The 25875-nt window shown below is 41.4% G+C and overlaps 3 protein-coding genes across 3 annotated transcripts in view; 1 reads left to right on the top strand and 2 right to left on the bottom strand.

The window, feature by feature from the left end:
• Window positions 1-25875, bottom strand: part of LOC131402539 (5'-3' exoribonuclease 2-like) — a 141438-nt gene that overhangs the window by 41342 nt on the left and 74221 nt on the right. The gene's annotated exons all lie outside the window — the stretch shown is intronic.
• The window catches only part of LOC131402530 (adhesion G protein-coupled receptor E4-like), a 494190-nt gene continuing 470602 nt past the window's right edge, over window positions 2288-25875 (top strand). Inside the window, exon 1 of the mRNA XM_058537232.1 lies at window positions 2288-2452. The gene's annotated coding sequence lies outside the window, so the exon portion shown is untranslated. The remainder of the gene's footprint in view (window positions 2453-25875) is intronic.
• The window catches only part of LOC131402526 (centrosomal protein kizuna-like), a 283064-nt gene continuing 266560 nt past the window's right edge, over window positions 9372-25875 (bottom strand). Inside the window, 2 exon segments of the mRNA XM_058537229.1 lie at window positions 9372-9495; window positions 11906-12010. Coding sequence (XP_058393212.1) covers window positions 9404-9495; window positions 11906-12010 — 197 coding nt within the window. The 3' untranslated portion in view covers window positions 9372-9403.

Raw genomic sequence — 25875 nt, 5'->3', positions numbered from 1 at the left:
CAGTCTTCCTTAGCAAAAAGGGGAGGATTGGCAGATGTTAGCTCAGGGCCGGTCTTCCTCACCAAAAAAAAAAAAAACTCATCAAAAATACTGGATGACATAAGTCAAAAGAACAGCACTTTCAAAGATTTGAGGGAAACTAACTTGCAAACTCGAACTTGATGCCTAGCTAATGACCACTCATGTGTACAAGGGTAGAACAGATTCAGAAAACTCACACCCTGCACGGCATTTCTTAAGAATTCAATTGAGAATAAAAACCAAGGAAGGATTTAGGCCAAGAAAGATGATCAGAAAATAGTACCCTCAACTGAAGAAAGGAATTTTTAAAAATCTCAGGAAGCAGCTTTCCAACAAGCCTAAAGAACCAGGTGTGACAGCAACAGAAATAAAGACCTCAAGAAGGAGTCTCCAAGAAGAAAGAGGACTTGATAGAATACCTAATAAAACAGCGAGTTTGGATGTGGAACCGTATAAAGAGGAAAACAGAAAGAGAACACCAAGAAAAAGACAAAAGTAGCACAAGAAAAGAAACAGTATCACAGCATAACTTGAATCTGGAAAGTGACAAGAATTTACAATACTATTTGATTTTTCAGCTTTTAAAACAATCCCATATATAGCCAAAGCCCTGACAATTTAATTTGGGATGCCAACAAGGCAAAAGGACAGCTGGCAAGCTTGGGGTGAAGAGTAAGAGCAGCAGAGGTAGAAAAGCTAATACCTAACCTTAGAAAGTGAGAAGTCAAGGGATACTTTAAATAGAAGACGTAATAAAAAAGACACATTACTCAAAGTTATAAAGCTTACCAAGAGAAGAAATAAAGACAGTGATTTACTATTAGGAATGGGGCAGGGGATGCCGCATAAGTGACGCAATCCTCTTCTATCATAGCTAGAATTCAATAGATAGATCCAAAACCAATAAATCAGGCATAATCATGATATCTAGAGACAGAACCAAAACAGTTAAAAATGGTTATCTCTACAGAGTAGAAATGGGATGAGATGCAAGTCAAGTTTGATGGAAGTTTTAAAAACAAAGGAAACCAGCATTCAGTTTAACACTTTCTCTTTGGGAAAAACACAAGGAATACTGAAACTGCCGTCAAAACCAGGCTTTCGGTTCCTCCTGGATAGGAGCTAAGTAAAAATCAAGATCTCACCAACCTCAGCAAAAGAATGCAGTTCACTGTGACTGATGGGCACTTCCTTCAAAAACGAAGGGGCGAGGGGCATGAAGCGCCGCTGAACCTTCCCAATCCAGAAATTCCAAGCACAAAATCGAACTCGGACGGGATCACGGAACGATAAAGAGAAAACTCAATAATGGCCAGAAGTCGACACATACATTAACAAACAACCAACCAAGTATTTAAGTGCATCCAGGAATTCTGAAAATTTCAACAAGCCTTCTGTCCAGCAGTCGGGGCACCTAGAGAAGGGGGCACTTATGAGACTTCTGTCTCGTCCTAGACGTTTCTAAGATGCTGCTTTCACCGTAGGATCTAAAACAGCAACAACAGTCCTTTCACACCAGGAGAAAACCTTTCGAGCACGGGCAGTAAACAACAGAAAGCTCGCCGCGGGGGGGTTACTTTACAAGGTTGTGAGAGGCTGGGATCAACACGTGCGCCTCGCTCCCCAGCTAACTCAGCGGGCCAGGCGTGCGCAGCCCAACACCTTCGAGCCTGTTCTGAAACCCGAAACGCGCTGCGCCGAGAGGAAACAAAGCCGTGGGCGGGGCCTTCCGGGCCGGAAAAAGCGGGCAGGGAGGAGCAGCCCTCCAGCGAGCACAGACCCCGCTCGGCCCTCGCCCCGCCGAGGCTGCTCTCCCAGGGCCCCGACAACGAGTGTCGGCGACCAACCGCGTGTCGGGCCGCGGCCGCCCGCGGGGCCCACAGAGCAGCGCGGGCCCCGGCGCGGCACCCCGGGGACAGGCGGCGGGTCCCGAGGGCCGCGGCCCAGACGCGCTGGGGCTCCGAGCTTGCCGCCACGCACCTCCTCACCTTCTCTTCCACGCAGTCAACAAGGATGGACGGGGACTTGCGGCTGAGCCAGCGAGAGAAAGCCGGGCCTCCCATAGCAGCGGCGCGGCCCTCGACGAACGTAACCAGACAGACAGGCGGGAGCGGCAGCCGGGGCACCGGGACTTCCTCCCACGTGCGCGCCGTCGACGGGAAGTGATGTCACGGCGCCGCCGCCGCAGGGGAAGCCGAGAAGGAGGCTCGCGGCCGGGCTGGTTGTCGGATTCGGGGTTCTACGGCTGACCGGGTGGTGGGGGCTGCGGCTGGCCTCGCTTGCGGCGTTAGCTTTCAGTGGTGCCAGCCCTGAAGCCCGAGGTCGACCTCATGTGAGTCGCGGGGAATCCCGGGCTGCGCCGGCGTCTTGCTTCCCCAGCCCTCGGCTTCCACTGGGGCGGGATCCCCGTGCTCCGCAGGCGCCCGGGGAGGTAGGTCTTCCTTGCCGGTTTGATCACCTCCTTTTTCTCACCCATCTCAATTCAGAGTAGAATCAAAGCATCTAAACACACTCATTATTTCTATGTCCTGGTTTCTCCCGGTTTTGTGCCACAGTACATACTTGGACTATGAAAAGGAATATTTTTAGGTATTTTACACGAATGATGGCTGGTTTGCGTAACTCCCTTTAGTTATAAAATGGGATCTAGCCGGCATTTAGCATCTAATTGAACCTTCCAGCTACATTTATGAGTATAAAATAATTGCTGATATCACTCTCCAGCATTTATTTGAGCGCTTACCACATACTAAAGCTTTGGCTAAGTGATTATCTCATTTAATTGTCACGTGAACCTTCTGAGAGTGTTACATATTATCATCTTCATGGAACAGATGAGAAAGCCAAGCTGTAAAGGGGTTAAGTTACTTGCTTATTCATACTGCTGTGTTTCAGTCCAAGTAAAGATCATTTAATGCTCTGTCCTTACACTAACAGGATGCTTTTATCCTTTATTTTCTGATGGCTTCAAATCCTTTTTTTAAGCATATACAAAGAGATCTGGAAGAAGAGAGATTTATGTCCATTTGTTCAAGCCTGGAAGTGTTTCTCCATGGAATCCCCTCTTGGCTTGACAAATCACGCTCAGTCCTAAAGGCTCACCTCAAGAGGCCTTTATGAAAGTATTTCTCCTTGCTACCTGGTGTGCAAATATTTACTGCCCCTTCCTCTGTGGTCTGATGCCACTTTAAACTTCTTTAAACTGTTTAAACTGCTGGTGTGGAAATTAAGAGAAATGGTTAGCCCATGTTTCACTTAAGGACAGCCAGAACTATTCCGGAGTATTATGTCTATTGTGAAGTCCCTCATTTCTTCTGGAAACAGGCCCTCCTCGTCAAGTATTTGGTTCCCCTAGGAGGTGCTGTGTTCTTGTAAGACCACACACAAGGTAGGTGATTGAACAGCTGGGCAAATTGGGCCATTGAGAGTCCCTGCCCAGCATTTTTGAACTGAGAACCACAGGAAGGTGGTAAGGCAGTCCCTCCCAGATAGCTGAAAGCTGAAAGAGAATGGGACTTGCTGCCAGTCCGCAATGAGAGAAGCAGATTTAAGTCCCTGGTTCCAGTGGTTTTTGAGTACAGCTAAATCCCTCTTCCTGCAGTTTGGTTGGTAAACCTATTCTTTAATTCTATGAGCCAGTAAATTCTCCTTTTGTCCCACGCTAGTTTGGGACAAAACAATGGAGGCCAGAAGGCAGTGGGATAGCACATATAAAGTGCTGAAGGAAAAAACTGTTAACTAAGAATTCTATATTCAGGAAAGGTACTGTTCAAAAATGAAGAAAAAATAAAGACTTTGCCAGATAAACAAAAATTGAGAGAATTCATTGCTAGTAGACCTGATTTACAAGAAATACTAAAGAAAGTTCTTCAGGCTGAAAACAAGTGACCCCAGTAAAGGTAATTATACATATTTTTTATCCTTTCTATTCTTAACTGATTTAAAAACCAATTGTATAAAATAATATCACACAACGTATCATGGCTTAAAACGCACAATTTAATATAAGTGTAATATATTTCCTAGTAACAGCCCAAAAGGAGGTGGATGGAAGCAAAGTTGCAATGAGCTAAGGAAATGACTGCAGATGGTAAAATGATAATTATAACAATGCAATGTTGAGTTTGTAACATTAACAGATATAATACATATAACAACAATACCAAAAAAAAAAGGGAAAATGGGAATCAAGCTGCATAGCAGTAAAGGTTCTACATATTACCCAAATTCAGCTAGTACAAATCTAAAGCTGATGAGACGTGTATAGTAAACCCTAGAGCAATTACGTAAAAAAATTCCAAAAAAAAACTAAAAAAAAGATCACTAATGAAATTAAAATGCTACATTAGAAAATACATATAGAAAACAAAAACTAAAATGGCCGATGTAAATCCAACTATATCAGTAACATTAAATGTGAATAGACTGAACAATCAAAAGGGAAAGATTGTTAGATTGGATTTAAAAAAAACATGATCCAACTATATGTTGTCTACAGGAGACACACGAGAGTCACAGAGACAAAAACACTGAAAGTAAATAGATGGGGACAAATATCATGCAAACAGCAACCACAAGAAAGCTGGATTGGCTGGACTAACATCAGACAAAATAGACTTTAAAACAAGAATACTAGAGACAGTGACATTTTATAATGATGAAATGGTCAATAGTTCAAGACATAACAATTAAAAACATATATGCATCTATTAATGGAGCATTGAAATACATGAAACTTTTAATAGAAATGAAAACAGACAATTCAACAATAGTTGGAGACTTCAATACCCCACTTTCAATAATGTATAGAACAATTAGACAGAAGATCAACAAGGAAATAGACGACTTGAACAACACTACAAACCAACCAGATCTAACAGACTTCTACAGAGCACTCCATCCAACAACAGAATATACATTCTCAAGTACATAGGGAACATTCTCCAGAACAGATCAAATGTTGGGCTATAGAACAAACCCCAATAAATTTAAAAGCAGAAAAATAATACAAAGTATGTTCTCCAACCATAATAAAATAAAATTAGAAATCAATAGTAGGAATAAATCTGGCAAATTCATAAATATGTGGGAATTAAACAACACATTCATGAATAACCAATGAGTCGAAGAAGAAATCTAAAGGGAAATCAGAAAACGCTGGTTCTTGGAAGAGATCAACACAATTGACAAACCTCTGTCCAGTCTGACCAAGAAAAAGAGAGAAGATTCAAATTACTTGAATCAAAAACAAAAGAGAGAAAACAACACTAAGATATCACCTCACGCCCGTTAGAATGGCTATAATCACCAAGCCAAGAAACAACAAACACTGGAGAGGATGTGGAGAAACAGGAACCCTCGTACACAGCTGGTGGGAATGCAAACTGGTGCAGCCTCTATGGAGAACGGTATGGAGATTCCTCAAAGAATTAAAAATAGAGATGTCCTATGATCCAGCTATCCCACTACTGGGAATCTATCCAACGAATCTGAAATCAAAAATCCCAAGGGCCTTATGCACCCCTATGTTCATTGCAGCATTATTCACCATAGCAAGAAGTGGAAGCAACCTAAGTGTCCCTCGACTGATGACTGGATCAAGAAAATGTGGTGTATATATACAATGGAATACTACTCAGCCATAAAAAAAGACAAAATCGTCCCATTTGCAACAACATGGATGGGCCTGGAGGGTATTATGTTAAATGAAGGAAGCCAGAAAGAGAAAGACAAACACTGTATGATCTCATTCATATGTGGAATATAAACCAACACATGGACAGAGAAAACTGTATTGTGGTTACCAGGGGCAATGGGGGTGGGGGGTGGGCACAAGGGTTGAAGGGAGACATATATATGGTGATGGACAAACAAACATGTACAACCCAAAATTTCACAATGTTAAAAACTATTAAAACATCAATTAAAAAAAAGACAAAACTGAAGGAAAAAAAAAAAAAGACAGGACAAGATTACCAACCTTACAGAAACAAAAAGGATTATAAACAAATACTATGAATAATAGTACACAAATTAGATAACTTAGATGAAATACACAAATTACTAGAAAAACACAAACTACAAAAATGACTCAAGATAATCTGAATAAACCTATAATAAGTGAAGAGATTGAATCAGTAATCCACAAACTATGCACAAAGAAAAGCCCAGGCATAAATGGTTTCACCGCTGAAATCTACCAAACACTCAAGGAAGAATTAACACTAATTCTTACAAAAAAAAAAAAAAAGAAGAGGAAGAAACACTTTCCACTACATTTTATGGGGCTAATATTACCCCGATACCAAAGTCAGACAAAGATGTCACAAGAAAGCAAAACTACAGGGGCCAGCCTGGTGGCGTAGAGATTAAGTTTGCACGCTCCACTGTGGCGGCCCAGGGTTCACAGGTTTGGATCCCGGGTATGGACTGATGGACCGCTTGTCAAGCCATGCTATGGCGGTGTCCCATATTAAAAAAAAATAAATAGAGGAAGATGGGCACGGATGTTACCCCAGGGCCAATCGTCCTCTGCAAGAAGAGGAAGATTGGCAACGGATGTTAGCTCAGGGCTAATCTTCCTCACCAAAAAAAAAAAGAAAACAAAACTACAGACTAATATCTCTTACCAACATGGATGTAAAAGTCCTCAACAAAATACTAGCTAACTGAATCTAGCAATATATAAAGAGAATTATACACCATGACCAAGTGGGATTTATCCTAGGGATGCAAAGTTGGTTTAACGTCCAAAAACAATTAATGTAATACATCATACAAATAGAATGAAAAACAAAAAATCACAAGACCAACTCAGCAGATGTAGGAAAAAGCATTTGACAAAATCCAACACGCTTTCATGATTTAAAAAAAACTCAATAAACTAGGAACAGAAGGGAAGTTCCTCAATATAAAGGGCATCTACAAAAAATCTCCAGTTAACATCATACTTAATGGTGACATACTGGATGGTTTCCCTTTAAGATTAGGAACAAGACAAAGATTTCCACTCTTGCCATTTCTATTCTAAATTGTAGCCGAGGTTCTAACCAGGGCATTTAGGCAAGAAAAAGAAATAAAAGGCATCTATATCGGAAAGGAGGAGGTAAAACTATCTCTATTCGCATGAAGTGATCCTGTATATAGAAAATCCTAAGGAGTCTACCAAAAAACTATTAGAAGTAATAAATGAGTTCAGCAAGGTTGCAGGATACAAGATCAATATACAAAACCCAATTGAATTTCTATACATTTGCATTGAAAAACCCAAAAGTAAAATTAAGAAAACAATTCCATTCACAATAGTATCCAAAACCAGGAATAAATTAACCAAAGAAATGCAAAACTTATACTCTGAAGTTGATTCTAAATTCATACGGAATTCTAAGGCAACAAGCTACAGCTAACAAAACAATTCTGAAAAAGAAGAATAAATAGTGTAAGACTCATACTTCCCAATTGCAAAAGTTACTACAAAGCAACAGTTGTCAAGACAGTGTGGTACTGGTACAAGGACAAACATACAGATCAATGGAACAGAACTGAAAGACCAGAAATAAACCTATACACCTATGGTCAACTGATTTTTCACAAGAGTGCCCATGGTGCTGTGACAATTGAATAGCTATATGCAAAAGAATGAAGTTAGACCCTAACCTTATCCCATAAGCAAAAGTTTACTCAAAATGGATCATACACTTAAATTGAAGAGCTAAAACTATAAAACACTTAGAAGAACACACAGGCATAAATCTTCATGACCTTGTATTTGGCAATGGACTCTTAGATCTGACACCAAAAGCAGAAGCACCTAAATAAATGAATAAATAAGTTAAACTTCATCATCAAAATTAAGGAACATGAGAAATGTAAAGTTCCTGCTTTAAAATTTCATCAGGGGCAAGCAACTAATTCAAATGGAATGCAGTCATCTAAAGGACATCTTTTTAATGAGAAATGCTATTACTAAAGGAGACTTGGGCTGTTTTAAATGATATTTAGCCCAAAGCAACAAGGGAGGTATTTCAGCAGGTGACTGCTTCCATTCCCATCTATAAATTCTTCCCCAGTGACTCAGTGCCCTTGCCTGATCAGTATTTTATGTTGATGACAAATCTCGCACACAACTCACTTATCATTGCTTGAAAAACTTACAAGAAGTGCTACTGTTTAACAAAACTGAAAAAATATATTTTGTCCTTTATGGAAAATAAGGAAGAAAGTATCAGGAAAGGAAAGAATAATTTAGCTCAAGTACTTGGTAAGAAATAGGAATACAAAAACAAATAACCAGAAATTGCTAGTATATGTATCAGCCATCTCAGAAAGAAGAAACAGGCCACTTTATTTCCTTTAAGGCCTGACATTTTTCTCTCTGCCCTTTTCCGACACCCTCCATTGTGTGGTCTCTAAGCAGCCCTACTGTGAGCAGCTGTAGACGCTAATTCGTGGTTCACTGAGGTGTCAATTGAGTCTTAAACCAAGGAAACAACAGCTGCAAAACAATACTTGACTCTGGTGCAAATATTTTCAAAGGTAGACTAAAGTTTCAACTGTTATTTTAGATAAACAAAACCCCAAACCATAACCTTCCATCAAGTCACAAAACAAAAGAACACGCGGCCGGAGTTTAATTCATTGCGTAGCGACATTTCTCATCGTGTTGCCGCTATTTAGACAGGCTTTCACGACTTTACCTTGACAAACGACTTCCTTCACTAGATGAAAAACTAGCTTCCGAAGCGATTTTGTTAGTTGTCTTTGTCCTGAATGTACCGCTGCCAATATTCAAACCTGTGAGAAGCACAAACATGGAGAGGGAGTGTCAGCCACCACGCAGCAACGAGTGAAGAAGAGGGCTCACAATAACTTTGGTGAAACAAATGTCAACAGGAGAAGATGCTGCTCAAGCCACAGAAGGCAGGGAGCTTCTGAGGCAAGGAACATGTTGATAGAACTCTGAAAGGAAGTGGAGCATTTTCCGGTGATACTTAGAAGCCACAAAAAATAAAAAATAAAATCATTCGAAGAGCTCTATTCCAAATGACCACGATGCACATGTGAGCACATGGGTCTCTACTACAGCACCATGCACTGGATAATTCACCTTGTTATAACACATGGGCAGCAAGGGATCATCAAAATAATGGGTGCTGGGAACCAGGTCTCAGAAATAACTGACACCGCTGGATGACAGTTACCCACCCCACCCACCCTTAAGCCCTCTGCCAAATCCTCTGTTTTTCCATCTCCCAGGAGAGACTGAATCTCCATTGAAAACCATCAAGGCCACTCTTTAACCAGCCTGAAAAAGTTGATGGGGAAGATGCACAATCCACCTCTTTCCTGGAGCCAGGGGAACCAGACTGTTCCCATGATGCTATCAGCGTGCAGGGCAATCCTTGACCTCTGCCCCCTGGGTGACTTCAGCCTTGGATGTTTCTGCTTCAAGTCTGATTCTTAACTGGCAGTCACCTGAGATCACGGATAGAGAGTGCATGGGTGTCTCTGCAAAAGGCATTTGCTGAGTTTCTATCCTGTAACCTGCTTGCCTGCATGTAACCTCTGCAGCCAAGCCATTCTCTTAAGAATGTGTCCGTGCTCAGCCTGAAGAGGGTTTCCATGTGCTTACCAGCATAAGGCCTTTTCAGACATGGAAAGGAAGGCGCAAGGTGGCAGTGGCTTTCCTTAGTGACAGGTCCAGAGGCAGAGACCTAACACATCTGATGCAGAAAGTAACTGAAACATGCACTGCTTCTTCAATAGTCAGATTTGGGGTGGCTCCTGAGTTCAGGGTGCCCATCCTCACCACTACCTGTAACAGCAGTAGCGGGGTACGCTAACCACGGGGTACATGGCTTCCGTTTCCCTCCACCCTGCCAGCCTGCCTCCTGCTTCTCTTTGGAGCTCAGAGAAGTCCCCAGGATCAGAGTGAGAGCGAGAGAGTGAGAGTGAGAGTGAAAAGTATTGTGTGACCACACGTAAACTAAACGCCAGAGGCCGTATCTGACCTCAGAGATGGCTGACACCACCAGAAGGACTTCTATGATCCCAACGCAGGAAAATGTGGAATCTTGCAAAGCACATAGTGTAAATTTGAGTGTGGAGTGAGGGAACTGAATCTAGGGGTGCTTGATTATACAACCTATAAAGTATCACTTATGAATAAATTAATAAACAAATACATTAATCATTAGTATATTAATAGTACCAACATTTTTTTGTGTGTGTGAGGAAGATGAGCCCTGAGCTAACATCCATGCTAATCCTCCTCTTTTTGCTGAGGAAAACCGGCTCTGAGCTAACATCTATTGCCAATCCTCCTTCTTTTTTTCCCCCAAAGCCCCAGTAGATAGTTGTATGTCATAGTTGCGCATCCTTCTAGTTACTGTATGTGGGATGCGGCCTCAGCATGGCTGCAGAAGCGGTGCGTCGGTGTGTGCCCGGGATGCGAACCGGGCCGCCAGTAGCGGAGCACACGCACTTAACCACTAAGCCATGAGGCCGGCCCCCAACATTTTTGATATACATCCAAGGGACTACAACTTATGTCAAATTTACTCATCCTTTGAACTTGTCCAATTAACTATCCATATAAAATAAACTTACCAAACATAGATGTGTGGAGTCACCTTCCAACCACGTGTGTCTGCTAACTGGCTGTAAGGCTCTGAGGGAGGTGCTACTCTCTTGTCGCCTCCTTTTGTGAAATGAGGGGGTTGGATAAATACTTTCTAAATCTCTCTGGATTCTAATTCTGTGACTCAAATGTGAAGAAAGTGGTGAAAAGCAAACGGTTAAGGGCTCACGAGTGCTACATCTTTCCAAAGTGATGAAGCCCTCCATCGGGGCAGAGGCCCTGCTTCATACCTCAGCCAACTACAATGTCTCACATTCGCGGAGTTCACATAACACCCAGCACCACCGCGGCCAGCAGTCGCTGAGGGCTGCTCTCTAACAGGCCCTGTGCTGGGCATTTCGCCTGCAGTGGCTCACTGAATCCTCAAAACAACCAAAATAACAGAATTTTGCAGCAACCAATTCTAACACTAATATTATCTAGGAAATAGCTCTCTGAAGACAGACAGCTAAGTCTAATGCACCATATGTCCCTCGAAAAAATGCCTGTCTGATATAGACATCTTTGAGACAATTGGGAAATCTGGATATGGCCTGGGAATTATGTGATGTTAAGAGATCACTGTTCATTCTGATGGGTGAAATTATGGAATGGTGGTTTATGTAAGGATAAGGAAGTGACTAAGGTGTACTTCCTTCTGTATGAATCCATTTATTTTCACAAAGGGAGCTGAAGTGACATACTAAAAAAAGGTGTAATAAAATAAAAACCAATGAAAATAATAAAAATGCAATAAAGTATAGGAAAACAAAGAAAATTACAATTAAAACAAAAATCCTAGATTGAAGGAACTACACTTAAGCTTAAAATTTAGCTTTACTGGGATTTACAGTCTTTTCATTTAAAAAGCCCAAAGTTTTCCAACATTCTGGTGAGGGAAAATAGCCCAGGATGATGTTCCCCATTGATGATTAAGAAACTGGAAGATGTGGGAAAAGAAAGAATTTGGGGTGTCTCCTGTGGTACTTAGTGACAAGTTACTATCATGACATGCCAGGTATAATCCAAGGGCCTGTAAGGACCATCGCCATGCCAGGGCTGGCACATATCCAGGAGAGAAGACTCTTCCAAATTCTTGTTTGTTAAGGACTGAAAAAGTACTGGCTGATTCTGATCCAGTGATAGCTTATTACAAAGCAAACTCCAGAAACTTTCAAAGAATGACCACCCTTCCCTGAGCACAGCACTAGCTGCTGCCTTGGGTCACCTAGACACTGGCTGTGAGTGCTGAATCTGCTCACTTACCTGACAGTTGTGATGCAGAAGCATCTGCCTTTTGGAACCTGTCTTCAGTTTGATTTGTATTATCCTGAAGGGTAGACCACTTCAGCAACTGGTAGGCTTTTGTTTCTACAGATTTAAAAAAAGGCACAGATAACTGGATATCCACATGCAAAAGAATGAAGTTGGACCCTTACCTTATACCATACACAAAATCAACTCAAAAAGGGTTAAAGACTTAAACATAAGACTGAAAACTATTAAATTCCCAGAAGAAAACATAGGAGAAAAGCTTCAGGACATTGGTTTTGGCAACGATTTCTTGGATATGACACCAAAAGCACAGTCAACAAAATTAAAAATAGACACACAGGACTATCTCAAACTTAACTTTTGCATGTCAAAGGAAACAATCAACAGAGTGAAAAGGCAACCTACACAATGGGAGAAAATAACTGAAATCATATATTTGAAAACGGGTTAATATCCAGAATATATAAGGAACTTCTACCACTCGACAACAATAACAAAAATCAAATAACCCGATTAAAAATGGGCAAAGTGCTTGAATAGACATTTCTCCATATACAAATGGTCAATAAGCACATGAAAAGATGCTCAAAATCACTAATCACCAGGGAAACGTAAATCAAAACCACAATGAGATATCACCTCACACCCATCAGGATGGCCACTATCAAAAGAACAGAAAATCAGCGTTGTGGAGGATGTGGACAAATCGGAACTCTTGTGCACTGCTGGTGGGTGTAGCTATTAGGGAAAACAGTATGGAGCTTCCTCAACAAATTAAAAATAGAATTACTATATGATCCAGCAATCCACTCTGGGTATATATCCAAAAGAACTAAAAACAGGATCTCAAAGAGTTATTGGCACACCCTTGTTCATCACAGCATTTTCCACAATGGCCAAGAGGTGGAAGCAACCCAAATGTCCATCAGTAGTTGAATGGATAAAGAAAATGTGGCATGTACATACAATGGAATATTATGCAGCCTTTAAAAAGAAGGAAATCCTGTCACATACTACAGTGTAGATGAACCCTGAGGACCTTATACTAAGCGAAATAAGCCAGTCACAAGAGGCCAAGTACTGTATGATTCCACTCATATGAAGTAACAAAAGTGGTCAAAATCATAGAAACAGAAAGTGGAAAGGTGGTTATTAAGGGCTGGGAAGAAGGGGGAGGGAGTATTAGTGTTTAGTGGGTATAGTGTTTCAGTATTGCAAGATGAAAAAGTTCTAGAGATCTGTTGCACAACAATGTGAATATACTTAACACTACTGAGCTGCACACTTAAGAACAGTTAAGATGGTAAATTTAAAGTTATGTATTTTTTACCACAATTAAAATAAAAAGTAGAATTTGTCCATGACAATTCAGGTTTCTGCCTGTTGTCCCAGCATAATAATTAATAGAGTTGTCTTTTGTTAATCAAAAGTTTCCTAATTTAGACAATAAATTATATGGTGACGCTACTTAAGAGACATATGAGCCAAATGCAGTGCAATGGCACAGTTTGGCTACTCATCAAAAAACATCAACTGAAAAGATATCTGCTTGGCTCCTGACTGAACACTGATTGGATATATGATATTGCTAAATTGTTATTAACTGCTTTAGGTGTGAAAAAAATACACAGAAATACTGAATTTTCTACTACCTAGAAACAAGTTTCTTGAATTCCTCCTACGATGTTAACACTTTTCAAATGCATGCAAATTAGTTTTTTGAACTGTCCCTTTTTAGAAACTCTGAAAACAAACAAACGAAAAACAATTTAGTTGAACCCAGGTTTCAAGACTCGAAGTCAAGTTGTATGAATGTATTTGAGGTGGCCAAATTCTAGTCATTATTTTGAGTGGGTCTGTGGATAGGTTCAACTCACAGTAAAATGGTTTCTCTCCAGTCCAGGCCTTGCAGAAGCGGCTACAGGAATGAATCAGAAGACACATAACTGACTGCCTTGGTTGGGCAGCTGGTCCTCTGCAGCACGCGCTGCCCTGGCCCTCAGGCTTGCACATTCGAGTGTGGGGTCTCTGGGCTGAGTGAGGGGCGGGAAGGTCAGGAAGGGGAGGCGGCAGCAGGATGAGCTGGGGGACCCACCGCTGAGAAAATCTAACCAGGCTCATCGTAGGGACAGAGAAGAGCATCTGCAGGGAGCAAAGCCAGGTGCCCCAGAGGGGTCAGCAGCAGCCTGGGCACCCACAGGACACCCTTACCCTGCAGGACTGTTAACAGTGTCTGCTGTAAGTTAAAGTGGGGAAGACTGTTGGGAAAAACAATAAATAATGATCACGTAAAGAACCTGAGAGACACAACTTTCCCATTACCTCAAGGCTCAAGGATGCCTGGATGAAAGAGAGGCTGGAGAAATAGAGTTTTAGCACAGACATAACAAAACAGCATCCACGTCCACATCTCCAACATGGCCACAAACAAAAGGACTCCTGCTGTCAGCACCGGAGGCTGGCAATCACTGCTTTCCTGCTTTTGCTGGTTCAATTTAAGAACTTAACCATGAGCCCCTTATTACTGGATTAAAACTACCGTCACACTGACGAATACAAATGTAACTTATCTTGCCCTACTGAGAATCAATCAAGATAAAAATAAGTACTTAAAATGAGCATCATATTTTGAAATATTAAATGCTATATAGTTAAAATATGTACAGATCAGGGACTCAACTCTGAAAATAATAAATCCTAAGGCAACACTTTTTAACATTGCTGGATTGTGATATTAGTTGGGCAAACCTGAACTAGTATTTTGACAAATTTAATAAAGAAAACACCAGATGTCATGCATGCAGAAGGGGAAAGTACTGTTTTGCATAACTTGTGTATATGTGTTGGGTACTGGCCTAGGACAGAAAGTGTTTCTTGCTGTAGATTAGTCCCACTGTCCTAGGACAGCATCATAACACTCTCCTGTCAGTCCTACTACCTATATTACTTCAGATTTGTGGTAAGGTACTTTTGGGAGAGGAGAAGTATCAATAAAATCAAAGAATTCTAAAAAGGTAAGGAATCACTGTAAAAGAGGTAAAAATGTTCTGTTTTGTTTTTATTCTATAAAGATCAACCAAAAAGTTTTTCAGCTTTTAGGATACAAGTCCAGATCATAATGACCATATGCTATTTCTGCACTCAATTATACTGACTTGGTCAAGGAAAAGAGAGCAAAGATAAAAGTTAAAAAAAAAAAAGAATAGGAAAAGAAAAAAAGAGTAGCTTCTTGGTAAACAAAGGCTCCTGGCAGCTGGAAGCTGGAGTTAGGCTTTCCTCTCATCTATTGTTGTGAGGTAAATCATCTGACTCCAGTGAGCTGGCTCTCCTGCTCCTCAGAAAACACGTGCCTTTTATTTTTAGGAGAAGATTTTCGTGAAAAATATAAAGCTAGTAGTTGTGAGTTAATTTCACATTTGGGAGGATTAAGTATTCTGTCCAAATATAGGACAGTACGGATATTATCACTGGTCTGAGTCTAGCAAAGGAGGAATGTGAAGTGAATTCACATTAGCAGCAAGGGACCATTTTATTTTACCACTCTGGAAAAGAAAGGCCATTTCCATGTTCCACACACTTTCCATTCTGGTTTCCTTCTCTTCCTTCCTCTTATTCTTTTTTTTTAATTGAAGTATAATCAACATACAGCATTATATTAGTTTCAGGTATGCAACATAATGATCCAATATTTGTACATATTGTGAAATGATCACCACAGTTAGTTAACATCAGTCACCATACATAGTTACAAAGTTTCTTTTCTTGTGGGTGAGGAATTGTAGGATCTACCCTTCCCTTGCTTCTTGAAGGACTTGGACTCTGTAACTGGCCTTTCCCTTCAAGGCTGCCCTGAGTCTGCTTTCAACCGTACACAGTTTTGGAGGGATGTAGCTTGTCTCTCCAGTCTCGTTCTCCCAGAGCCCACCCCGCTTCCCAGCCATAGCTCCTTACTGGTATTTGATCTTTAAACCTTCTGTAGCCCTTCTCTAAGCGGAAAGTCAGTGAAGCTCACCCGGACAATTTTTATCTGGGACATAGCCGCCCTGACCTAAGTAATAGAGGGTTGGCAAAATCAAGCTGAGGACTGCTGGGCACATGGCCTGCTCCCATCCCCGATGCATGCTTCCTCGTGTGGTTTAAGGGCAAAGTGAAGTTTAAAAGGTGAAAGGATTAAGTGTATTCACTTGGAGGAAGAAACACTAACTGAGGCAGGACCAAGACACCAAACCAGCCAGAGGGGTTGGAGCAGGCGGCAGGTGCTGCTGTCTAACAGGAGGTCTGTGTCGGGCAGCAGATGCTCAGAGCTGTGGTCATTCTCCCATGGCATGTATCACACCCTCAGTCACCCCTGTTTTAGTCAGAAGAGCTGCACAAAACATTTGAAGGACTGGGAAACAACCCAAAAAGGAAAAACAAAATTAAGGTTTGGTTAAAAAATAACAATGAGAGGATAAAGGCTACATAGCCTGCATAGAAACAAGGGAAGAGGGTTTAAGAACAGAAATTGCATAGATTGGACAGGGCAGGATTATAAATGCAGATGCTCTGGGGCCAAGCAGGTAGCACAGAGAAGTGAGTCTGGCCAGCTGGAGAGCACATGCCTGGCCAGGGGGGACAGCTGTTCTCCGGCTACAGCCAACTGCTGCCAGGTGGGAAAGTGGGCCTAGTCTTGCCAGACTCCTGCCTTTCTTAAAAAAAAAAAATGCAACACTGCACAGGCCAAACAGAACACATTGGAAACCTCGAAACTAGATGGTGGTGAGCAATTTTTTCTGTGTTCCCTAAAAGTGGCACAAGAACACTCGGAGAAAAACTTCAGCCAAGGGATATAAGCTAGATGTTAGCAAAAGCTTCCGTAGTTGACAGAGCTGAGAGACCCGGGAACACACTATCAAGGCAGGCTGCAAGAGCTGTGTGGAGATTTTTAAGTAGCTGCTTGTATCAAATAGACCAGGCTTCAGACTCTTTGGAGGCAAGAGTCTACGTCTTGCTAGGGGCACTCGAACAATTCAGACCTCCTCCTGGAAAAGCCTAGAGGTCTTGGCCAGGACGCCAACTTCATAAGTCAAGTAGGCAAAGCTACGGGCATGAAGTTTCTGGTAACTCAGGCCCAGGCTCTCCTAGAAGGAAGAAGGATAGTGAAGAATCAAGCAGTTCAAAGCTGCACTGTATTGCCCTGCAGATTTATAGTTACGAAATGAATGAACGAACAAAAGAGCAAAAGTAACAAGTCTAGAGTTCAAATCAGCCTGCTATAGACAAGTGGGGGCTGAGTTCCTCCAGTTCCAAGGAGAAAAGACTTGAGTCTTCTCAACTGCAAGTAAACCCTAAGTCTGCAAATTCGAGGACTAGGTAGCCCCTTAAGGCTTTACTTTCCAGCCTGTGACTGAGAACTCCAGAGAAACGTTTCCGCTCATTAGTCATGTCAAACTCTCAGAAAATTATTGAGAAGTGCGTATAATTAGATAAAACAAATATTTCTAAAGAATACAATTATTGTCAATTAGAATGTTCTGGTACACACAGAAACAAATATATCTGCATGCTCAAGCTTTCAGTTCTGGATCTCTCAGTCAAGCATCTATTATACACTCAAATCTGTGTCAAGATTTAATTTAAAAAGTAGAAAATATTGCAATTTAAAACATAAAATAAAGGAGTCCGGGGGTTAAAATCCATCCTTGGCTATTAATTCCAGACTGATGACACAAAGAGATAAATATGTTTTTCCCTACTTTGTTACATAAGCCAGCCAAACCCAATCATCTATCTTCCTACAAAGTGGTGAAGAATCACTGAGATTGTTTTTTTTTTTTTTTTGGATATGCATTTCGTGTCTAGAAAATGGAAACAGCCAGAGAAGGAAAGCGAAAACATGCTGAATAAAGGGAGATAGGAGAGAGATGATGTTGAGGAGGGAAGAAAGAAAAAGCCTCAACTTCTTATCTTTTATTCTCTTTTATATGCAAATGTACACCTGCTAAAATATTTCTAAATCTAGAAAGAAAAAGAAAAAGAAAATATTTGATGAAAAAGTGCTTTTAACAACTCATTACAAGAACCAGAGAGAGGCAGGGTTCACCAGCCTCTAGGGGTGTCTCCAGGCAGAGAATCTGCCTCTGGCTTGCGCAGAAATCCCTAATGAAAGAAAGAAAAGTTGGGCCCGGAAAAGGAGTAACAAAGGGAGATGCAAACAATACCATCACTACAAATAGAAAAACAACCTTGAACCAACAAAGAACTGGGCATCTTTGAGTAAGGAAGGGGAATTACTATTCCTATAGGAAGTATGTAGAAATTTAAAAATTAAATTTGAAAAGTATTTTCTGTCCACTGAGTTTCCCAGTGCTGTTACTTTTCACATATTTCTACACCCATGCAAATTTTTTTCCACACTGTTACTAGATGTGTTGCTGATGCAGCAAACAGTCATTTTTGTAAAATAAAATAAAAATTGTGACATATATTTCTAAAATTAATTCTAAAGATAAATATTATCACTGAAAATCCAGAAGTCATTTGTCTAGTAATCTGCTCAAATGAAAACAAGAAAATATTAGGATATGGGTGCCTTCACAATTCTGAAAATACAGAAAACTCATCTATATTTAGGATTTTTTTCAAAGGCCATAAGTCAATGTGAACCTGAAATACATAGGTTGGATCCATGACGAGAATCACTTTTCATGTCCAGACTTTCTGCAATAAACTCCACTCCCCCAGTGTTGTGGGCCTGTAAATCTATTGCCAAGGTTTCTCTGTGCTCTCAGAGACTGCTGATGTACAGAGAAGAGAAACTCCTACTTCACATGAGTTGCCTGAAGCTGCTTCAGAAAATAAATATTTAGGGGCCAGCCCTATGGCATAGTGGTTAAGTTCGGCATGCTCCGCTTCGGCAGCCTGGGTTCGCAGGCTCGGATCCTGGGTACCAACCTATACAACTTGTCAGCCATGCTGTGGCGGTGACCCACATACAAAATAGAGGAAGACTGGCACAGATGTTAGCCTAGGGCTAGCCTTCCTCAAGCAAAAACAAGAGGAAGATTGGCAACAGATGTTAGCTCAGGGTGAATCTTCCTCAGTTAAAAAAAAAAATTTACATCACATTCTTAATTTCTATGGAGTAATTCAACAATTACACTTGAAAATAAATGTCAGGCTTGTAACTGAACTTTAACGAATGTTCCAAAACTGAACTGAACAGTTCCGCTGGTATTACTTCATATGTAAATTTATAACCATAGTGCCTGCCACTTAACATTGTTCAGCCATGGGAGGGGAATTTTTAACTCTCCAAGTCATGCAATCTTGAACTTTTCAAAGATTGAGTAATCTTGATCAGGAAGCTATATTTTATTGGCATAATTAAATATTTTTAAAAACAATATTTTTAGCAATTTGCATTCAATGATTTATATAATGAGAAGAATCAGAAATAAAGACAATAATATTATCATTAGCATTATAGTAGGGTCAGGAATAATCAATGTATAAGATGAACTAGATGTTAGAAATGTAAAATATGAAGAAATCTCTCTTCACCCCCTACAGTGGGTTGAATGATGTCTCCCCTAAAATTCATGTCCACCCAGAACCTCAGAATGTGACCTTATTTGGAAATAGGTTCTTTGCAGATGTAATTAGTTAAGGATCTCAAGATGAAATCATCCTAGATTTGTGGTGGGCCCTAAATCCAATGACAGGCATCCTGACAGGAAGAGTGGACACAGAGACAGAAAAGAAGGTGATGTGCTGATGGAGGCAGAGACTGAAGTCAAGCTGTCACAAACTGAGAGCCACCAGAAGCTGCAACAGGCAAGGAAGCCTTCTCCCCTAGAGCCTTCAGGAGCACGGCACTGCTGGCCTTTGGTTTAGACTTCTGGCATCCAGAACTGGGAGAGAATACATTTCTGTTGTTTTAAGTTTGTGGTACTTTGTTACAATAGCCCTAGGAAAATAATACACTTCGTGATCCTCGATTTTATTAAAGTATCTGAAGCCCAACCTCTTCTCTCCCCACTTGAGTCTCTTGCATAAAATGAAGGTGTTTCACAACATGACCTACAAAGGCTCTTTCAGCTTTGAGACCCCCTGCTCCATGGTTCTCAAACCTGGGGAGTCACCTGGGGGTGTTATAAAAGACTGATGCCTGAGCCCCACCCCTAGAGGTTCTGATGTAACTGGTCAAGGGTGTGGCTGGGGCATAGGTATCCACCCAGGATTCTACTGTCAACGACCAAGGAGAATTTCTCTAGGCATTTATGAATTAATTTCCTTGAATGCAGGAGCAACCAATCGAAAACACTCTTCAGAAAGGTGCCTTTCATTCTTTACTGACCATGTTAAACAAACACCACCGCCCTGTAATGTCATGAGTGAAGACGCTTTGCTGTAGCAGCAAAGGGGAAGCCCCAGCAGCCTGACATCTACCACAGAGACAGGGCCACAGGGACTGCAATGGACAATCCAGCAGCATGAGATGGTTCCCCTGGTTTTGCACGAGTTGGGGCTCCCAGGCTTGGCAGGTAACACGTCTTTCCTGATCCTCGTGCATTTCTGGGACAGGACAGGTGAGACACGTTCTTAGTAAAGTCTCCTTAGTGGAGTGTTACGCCACTGTACTCTGGCGTCCAACGTTGTCACCACAGTCTTCTCTCCCAGGGTAAATCCAGTCACCAATGACAACCTGGCTATTGTATGTTCCCAGCCTTTTCCAATTTGATGTAAAACTCAAGCAATAACGTTTTGAGAAGCACTGCCCAGAACCCCAAGTGGCTGACCTCCCTCACAGCTTCTAAATGGACATACCTTAGTATGACATTGAATATTTCAGCTTGCCAAAGAATATCAGTGAGAAACGGCACTGTCAGGCAACCACTTTCAACACAGCTTGACCGAGAGAATAGGAGTCAAAAGAATGAGAGGCTGAATGGACATTCTTAGAGGCTTAATCCTCTTCAGATAAAAGCTGAGAGCCCTTTTCACACGGAGCTTAAGGAGATGAGTTTTGCCAGGATGGGCACGTGGGGTGGGGAAAGTATTGGTAGAGTGACTGAGTGAAAGAGACAGCGTTCTGGCCTGAATCAACAAGCATTTAAGGAAACTCCTTAATCTTTGGATTCCAACTCGTTTTTATTCATTCGTTTGACAAACTGAGTGCCCACTGTGTTGTGTGCCAGATACCGTGTCAGGTGACGGGTTTCTATGACATTTAGCATAACCTGTGTCACTTGCTAAAACTAAAACTCACTTCACTCTCAGAGGTAAATTCAGTATGAATACAAATAAAATTGCCAACGTGGGAAATTTCACTTGGGGGTATAAGTAGTTCAGATGAGATTTTCCCTCATAATCTAGATAAGCATGGCTTTAATCCTGGTCTAAGTGTTCCAGGGAAGCACTGACCTGAGTATTCTAGTCCTGCACGTGTACTCAGGCTCGCCCCGCTGTATAAAGGGCACACACACCTCCTGGCAAAATCCATACTCGGAAATCCTTGCAAGTGCCCACCTCTCTAGGCCTAACACGAGAGAAAGGAAAGGTATAGCTTCGCTCATCATCACTCGCAAAGCATCCTTGTGGAGCTCATCTTTTGTGATGATATACACTGATGTTTAATTAATCCAGACACCTTGATGCAGTCGCCTCTCTTGTAAAACGAAAGCAGCAGGCTGGTGGAACAGAAGGAGTTCAGGGATTAAATCTTGAAGTTTGAGTTCGATTCAAGATCCAACACACTAGCTATATGGCCTTGAGCAGGACTCAACCTTCCTAAGTTTCTGTTGGACTGACTGTAGAATGGGTCCCTAATGTTTACCCCACAGGACTGTTGTGAGGATCAGAAATGATGAAGACTTAGGAGGGGCAAGGACCCAGTCTTATTCCCAGGACTTAGCCAAAGTAAAGGTGTAATATACATGCAAATGATATACTATCTATTATAGGGAGAAAACCACACATTCATAGATATCAAAATTATTCTTTGATTTCTACCTTAATTCTTCACTGTGAACAACCAGACTAATGAAAGGGGTAGATTGTGTTAACAACAACAGATCATACAGGCTGTGGGAATATTTATTCTGGTTGTGTGTGTGGGTCTGTGTACGGGAGGGTTTCTATGTAAATCTTAGCACAGATTGCAGGAGCTCAACTTATGAAACCAACACTCTGCAAATGATTAACAAAGCAGATGCCTTCAGAGTGACAGCAAACTCTTTAAGGATGAGCCCCTCTGCCAAGGAGACCTATGTTTGGAAGTGATAAGCAAATAAGAAAGGGAAATAAAGAAATGAGAATATTGGCACATTTGACTTCTTTCATATGGAATGAGAATCACAGTCTCTTAGCATTAGAAGGAACGTCAGTTCCAGAAACAAGAATTCCTTCCACAGTGTCCCTCTAGAGAGTAGGTTCCTGCCATGGTTCAAGCACCCAGCACAGAATCTTATACCTGGAAGACACTCAGCTTGGTTTTGCCTCAAAGAAGAGCTAGAAAGTTCTTCCATTACTGAGCTGTGAATTCCTTCCCTGCACCACTCACACACAGAGCCCCCTGAGAGACTCTAAAATTACGCTTGATCAACGTTCTGTCTTGTACGTGGAGGCCTCGCAAATATTTAAAGATAGCTTTTGTACCCTTCTCAGGTTAAACTTCCCCAGGGCCCTCATCATTCAGAGCTTCCCCTCCATTCTGCCCAAACTCCTGGTGCCTGCCTGGGTTCACTTCGGTGTCTTTCTCTACTACATCTCCTCTGAGACGGCTGTAAAGCAAATAGTCACGCAGAAGGACCCACACTAAAGAAGAGCACTTCTGGACTGTCCAAACTCACTACTGGAACATGCTGGTCGTCAATTCGTCAATTCAGGAAGCAGCTTTAACAAGTAACTTTCAATCATAACATCAACTGGGTTTAGTTACACTAAAGTAGCCAAAGCTTCATTATAAAGCAATCTCATCCACAAGGGAGATTCCCACAAAAAGGACTCATGGGAAAACGTTGACGATAATTTTAGGGTATTAAGAATACTGGTGCCCTCATTAGACTCAAGGTTTTAAAAAACATTCTGTGTATATCTGTGTATATTTCCCAAAACATGTTCCACAGAATATTAATTCTGTTGGCTGTTCATAGGAAGGATTCCATTTTCAAATAGAAGATAATTATTTGAAACTTTAAGTTCACACCTTTAAATGGGTCATTTACTGAAAGTCTAAAAGTTTTCAACGTGCTCCCTGCACTGTGCATGTTGCAGAGGGAGAGCGCGATTATGCGGGATTTGGTCAGAGAATGTGTATTCCCTGAAGCATTTTCGGGGTGGAGCCTGCACAGAACACGCTTGGGGAAATGCTGCATCCGCCCATCCACACGGTGAGGCGGCACAGCAGGGGAGGACTGTCGCCTGGGAACCGTGTGCCCTGCAACGCCCTCACCTGTGAGCCTGTAAGAGTTATGGCACACAGGCACTCACAGGCAGAGATGCTGGGCCTTGACCAGTGAGAGCCCCAGGAGCCACTGCACCACGTTGTTGTGATTCTTCTCTAAGGGTTTCTCCACGGGACTAATTAGAAGTTCCAAAAATATCATGCAACTCTCCTCAAGATTCCTTTTTGATAGGGTAAATATCCTTCTGGATTCAAATCATCAATTGAGTTCTTAAGTGGAAATTTCTTGCAGAAACTAATTTAGCGGTACCACTGGGAAGCACTGTCTAGGAGGAATTATGGCAGCACAGGGCTTGGGCGAGTCTTGGTCCCAAGTGGCTACCGCAATTCAGGAGATGGTGTTCAGATGCCTTTCCAAGACTCGTCTCAGGATTATGCTTTCTGTGGCACTGTACCCCCAGCCCCCTGCTTCTTTTCCTCTTTGAGTTTGCTTTGTGAGATTCCTTTTAACTAGATGGCATTGGTTTGAAAAACTGGGGACTGTGGGGCCAGTGCAGAAGATCAATACTACTACTAACATTCACATGAATATTATTATTATAAATCGCAGCTTACATGTATTGAGTGTGTAGTACACGCCTGGCACTTGCACACACACGATCTCATGTAAACTTTAAGACCATCTTGCCAGGTGGTATGTCTGCTTTCCCAGTACAGAGGCTCAGGGAGGTGGAGAAATAGAGCAGGGAGTAAAATGCTGACACTGACGGCTGATGCCAAAGCCCAGGCTCAATTGCAACATCCCCTCAACCCTGAGAACAGCCTCTGGAATATTCCTTTTCTTTGGAATATTCTAGAAGGAATGCAGCCCATAAAACAGGAAAGTCTCAATAAAACTATTATAAAGGGGGAGGCAGAGTCTATCTTTTTTTTTTTTCTTTGTGAGGAAGCTCAGCCCTGAGCTAACATCCCATGCCAATCCTCCTCTTTTTTTTGCTGAGGAAGATTGGCCCTGAGCTAACATCCATGCCCATCTTCCTCTACTTTATATGGGATGCTGCCACAGCATGGCTTGACAAGCAGTGCGTCGGTACACTCCCGGTATCTGAGCCTGAGAACCCTGGGCTGCCACAGTGGAGCGCGCGTACTTAACCACTTGCGCCACTGGGCTGGCCCCAGACTCTATCTTAAATCAAACTATATACCTGCTTTACTCTACCAAGGCCAAATCTCCAATAATTATGCCAAAGACACAAAGATTTAATAAAGAGATAATGGTCAAGAACTTAGAGATTAAACTATTACAATGTTATATGTCAATTATATCTCAATTTAAAAAACTGGGGAAAAAAGAACTTAGAGAGCAAAGTAGTTTCAATCACAGACATGACAACAGCATTAAAGAGTCAAGGCACATGAGGCCCTCAAACATTAATTTCATGGGAAGTCCAGCGGGTGGGGAGCAAAGAAGAAAGAGAGTATGGTGGCGAGGACAGAATGGAAATGCTCAAAGTAAATGGCTTTGAAAGTTTATTTTTATATCTCCCAAGTTATTTTATATGTCTAAAACTTTGGCATGCAACAGGCACAAAGGATTTTTTTCTTTATTTCTTTTTTTTTTTTTTTTGGTGAGGAAGATTGGCCCTGAGCTAACATCTGTTGCCAATCTTCCTCTTTTTGTTTGAGGAAGATTGTCTCTGAGCTAACATCTTTCTCAATCTTCCTCTATTTTGTATGTAGGATGCCTCCATAGCATGGCTTGATGAGCAGGGTGTAGGTCCGCGCCCAGGATCTGAACCCATGAACCCCGGGCCGCCAAAGCAGAGCGTGCAAACTTAACCACTACGCCACCGGGCTGGCCCCACAAAGCATTTTTTTAAAACTGCCAACTATTAATTGACTGATGGTAGGTTGTTGGAATTAAAATTTCTTTAAAAATCTTAATGGTAAATAGCCCTTATTATTTCTAGGCACATCACACCTCTTTCTACAAGAAAAAAAGAAAGATTTGAAACTCCAGTACTTAACTATCTCTTCTCTTACAAAGAAAGTCTATGAGAAAATAACGTTTGCACTAATTTTGAGGACAGTCATCTGCTCACAGCAGGGAATGACTGGAAAGAATACTGAAAAGAGAAGCAAGAATGGGCAACGAGATCACTTCCTGGTTTCTCTCCAATAAGTCTTTATAATTTTAACTGAAATAAATTCAGAGGTCATTAGATACTTCTGCATTCAAAGATAAATGCAAGAGAAAAGTCTCCAAATGACTTCTTGATTATCTGCAATTTGGGATCATCTACACTTCTACTAACAAAAAAATAAAGAGGGAACGCTACCAGAGTTTTCTCAAAATGAAGAATAAAAATGCAATAAACATATCACTGGGAAAATGTTTAAAAGAAAAGAAAACCTCTGTATTTCGGAATGAAATATTATCTGATGCAGAATATATACAATAATTGCTCTATTATAAACTCTTTTTTCAAAACCAGAGTTCATCACAGAAACATGAGTTTAAAAAATTAATCATCAGGCTATGAATTGTATTGTCATAAAAGAAAGCTATTCTTTT

This window comes from Diceros bicornis, unplaced genomic scaffold (genome assembly GCF_020826845.1).
Source record: "Diceros bicornis minor isolate mBicDic1 unplaced genomic scaffold, mDicBic1.mat.cur scaffold_124_ctg1, whole genome shotgun sequence".
Lineage (NCBI taxonomy): Eukaryota > Metazoa > Chordata > Mammalia > Perissodactyla > Rhinocerotidae > Diceros > Diceros bicornis.
Note: the sequence above shows the minus strand (reverse complement) of the source record. Positions and strands in the feature narration are given on the sequence as shown.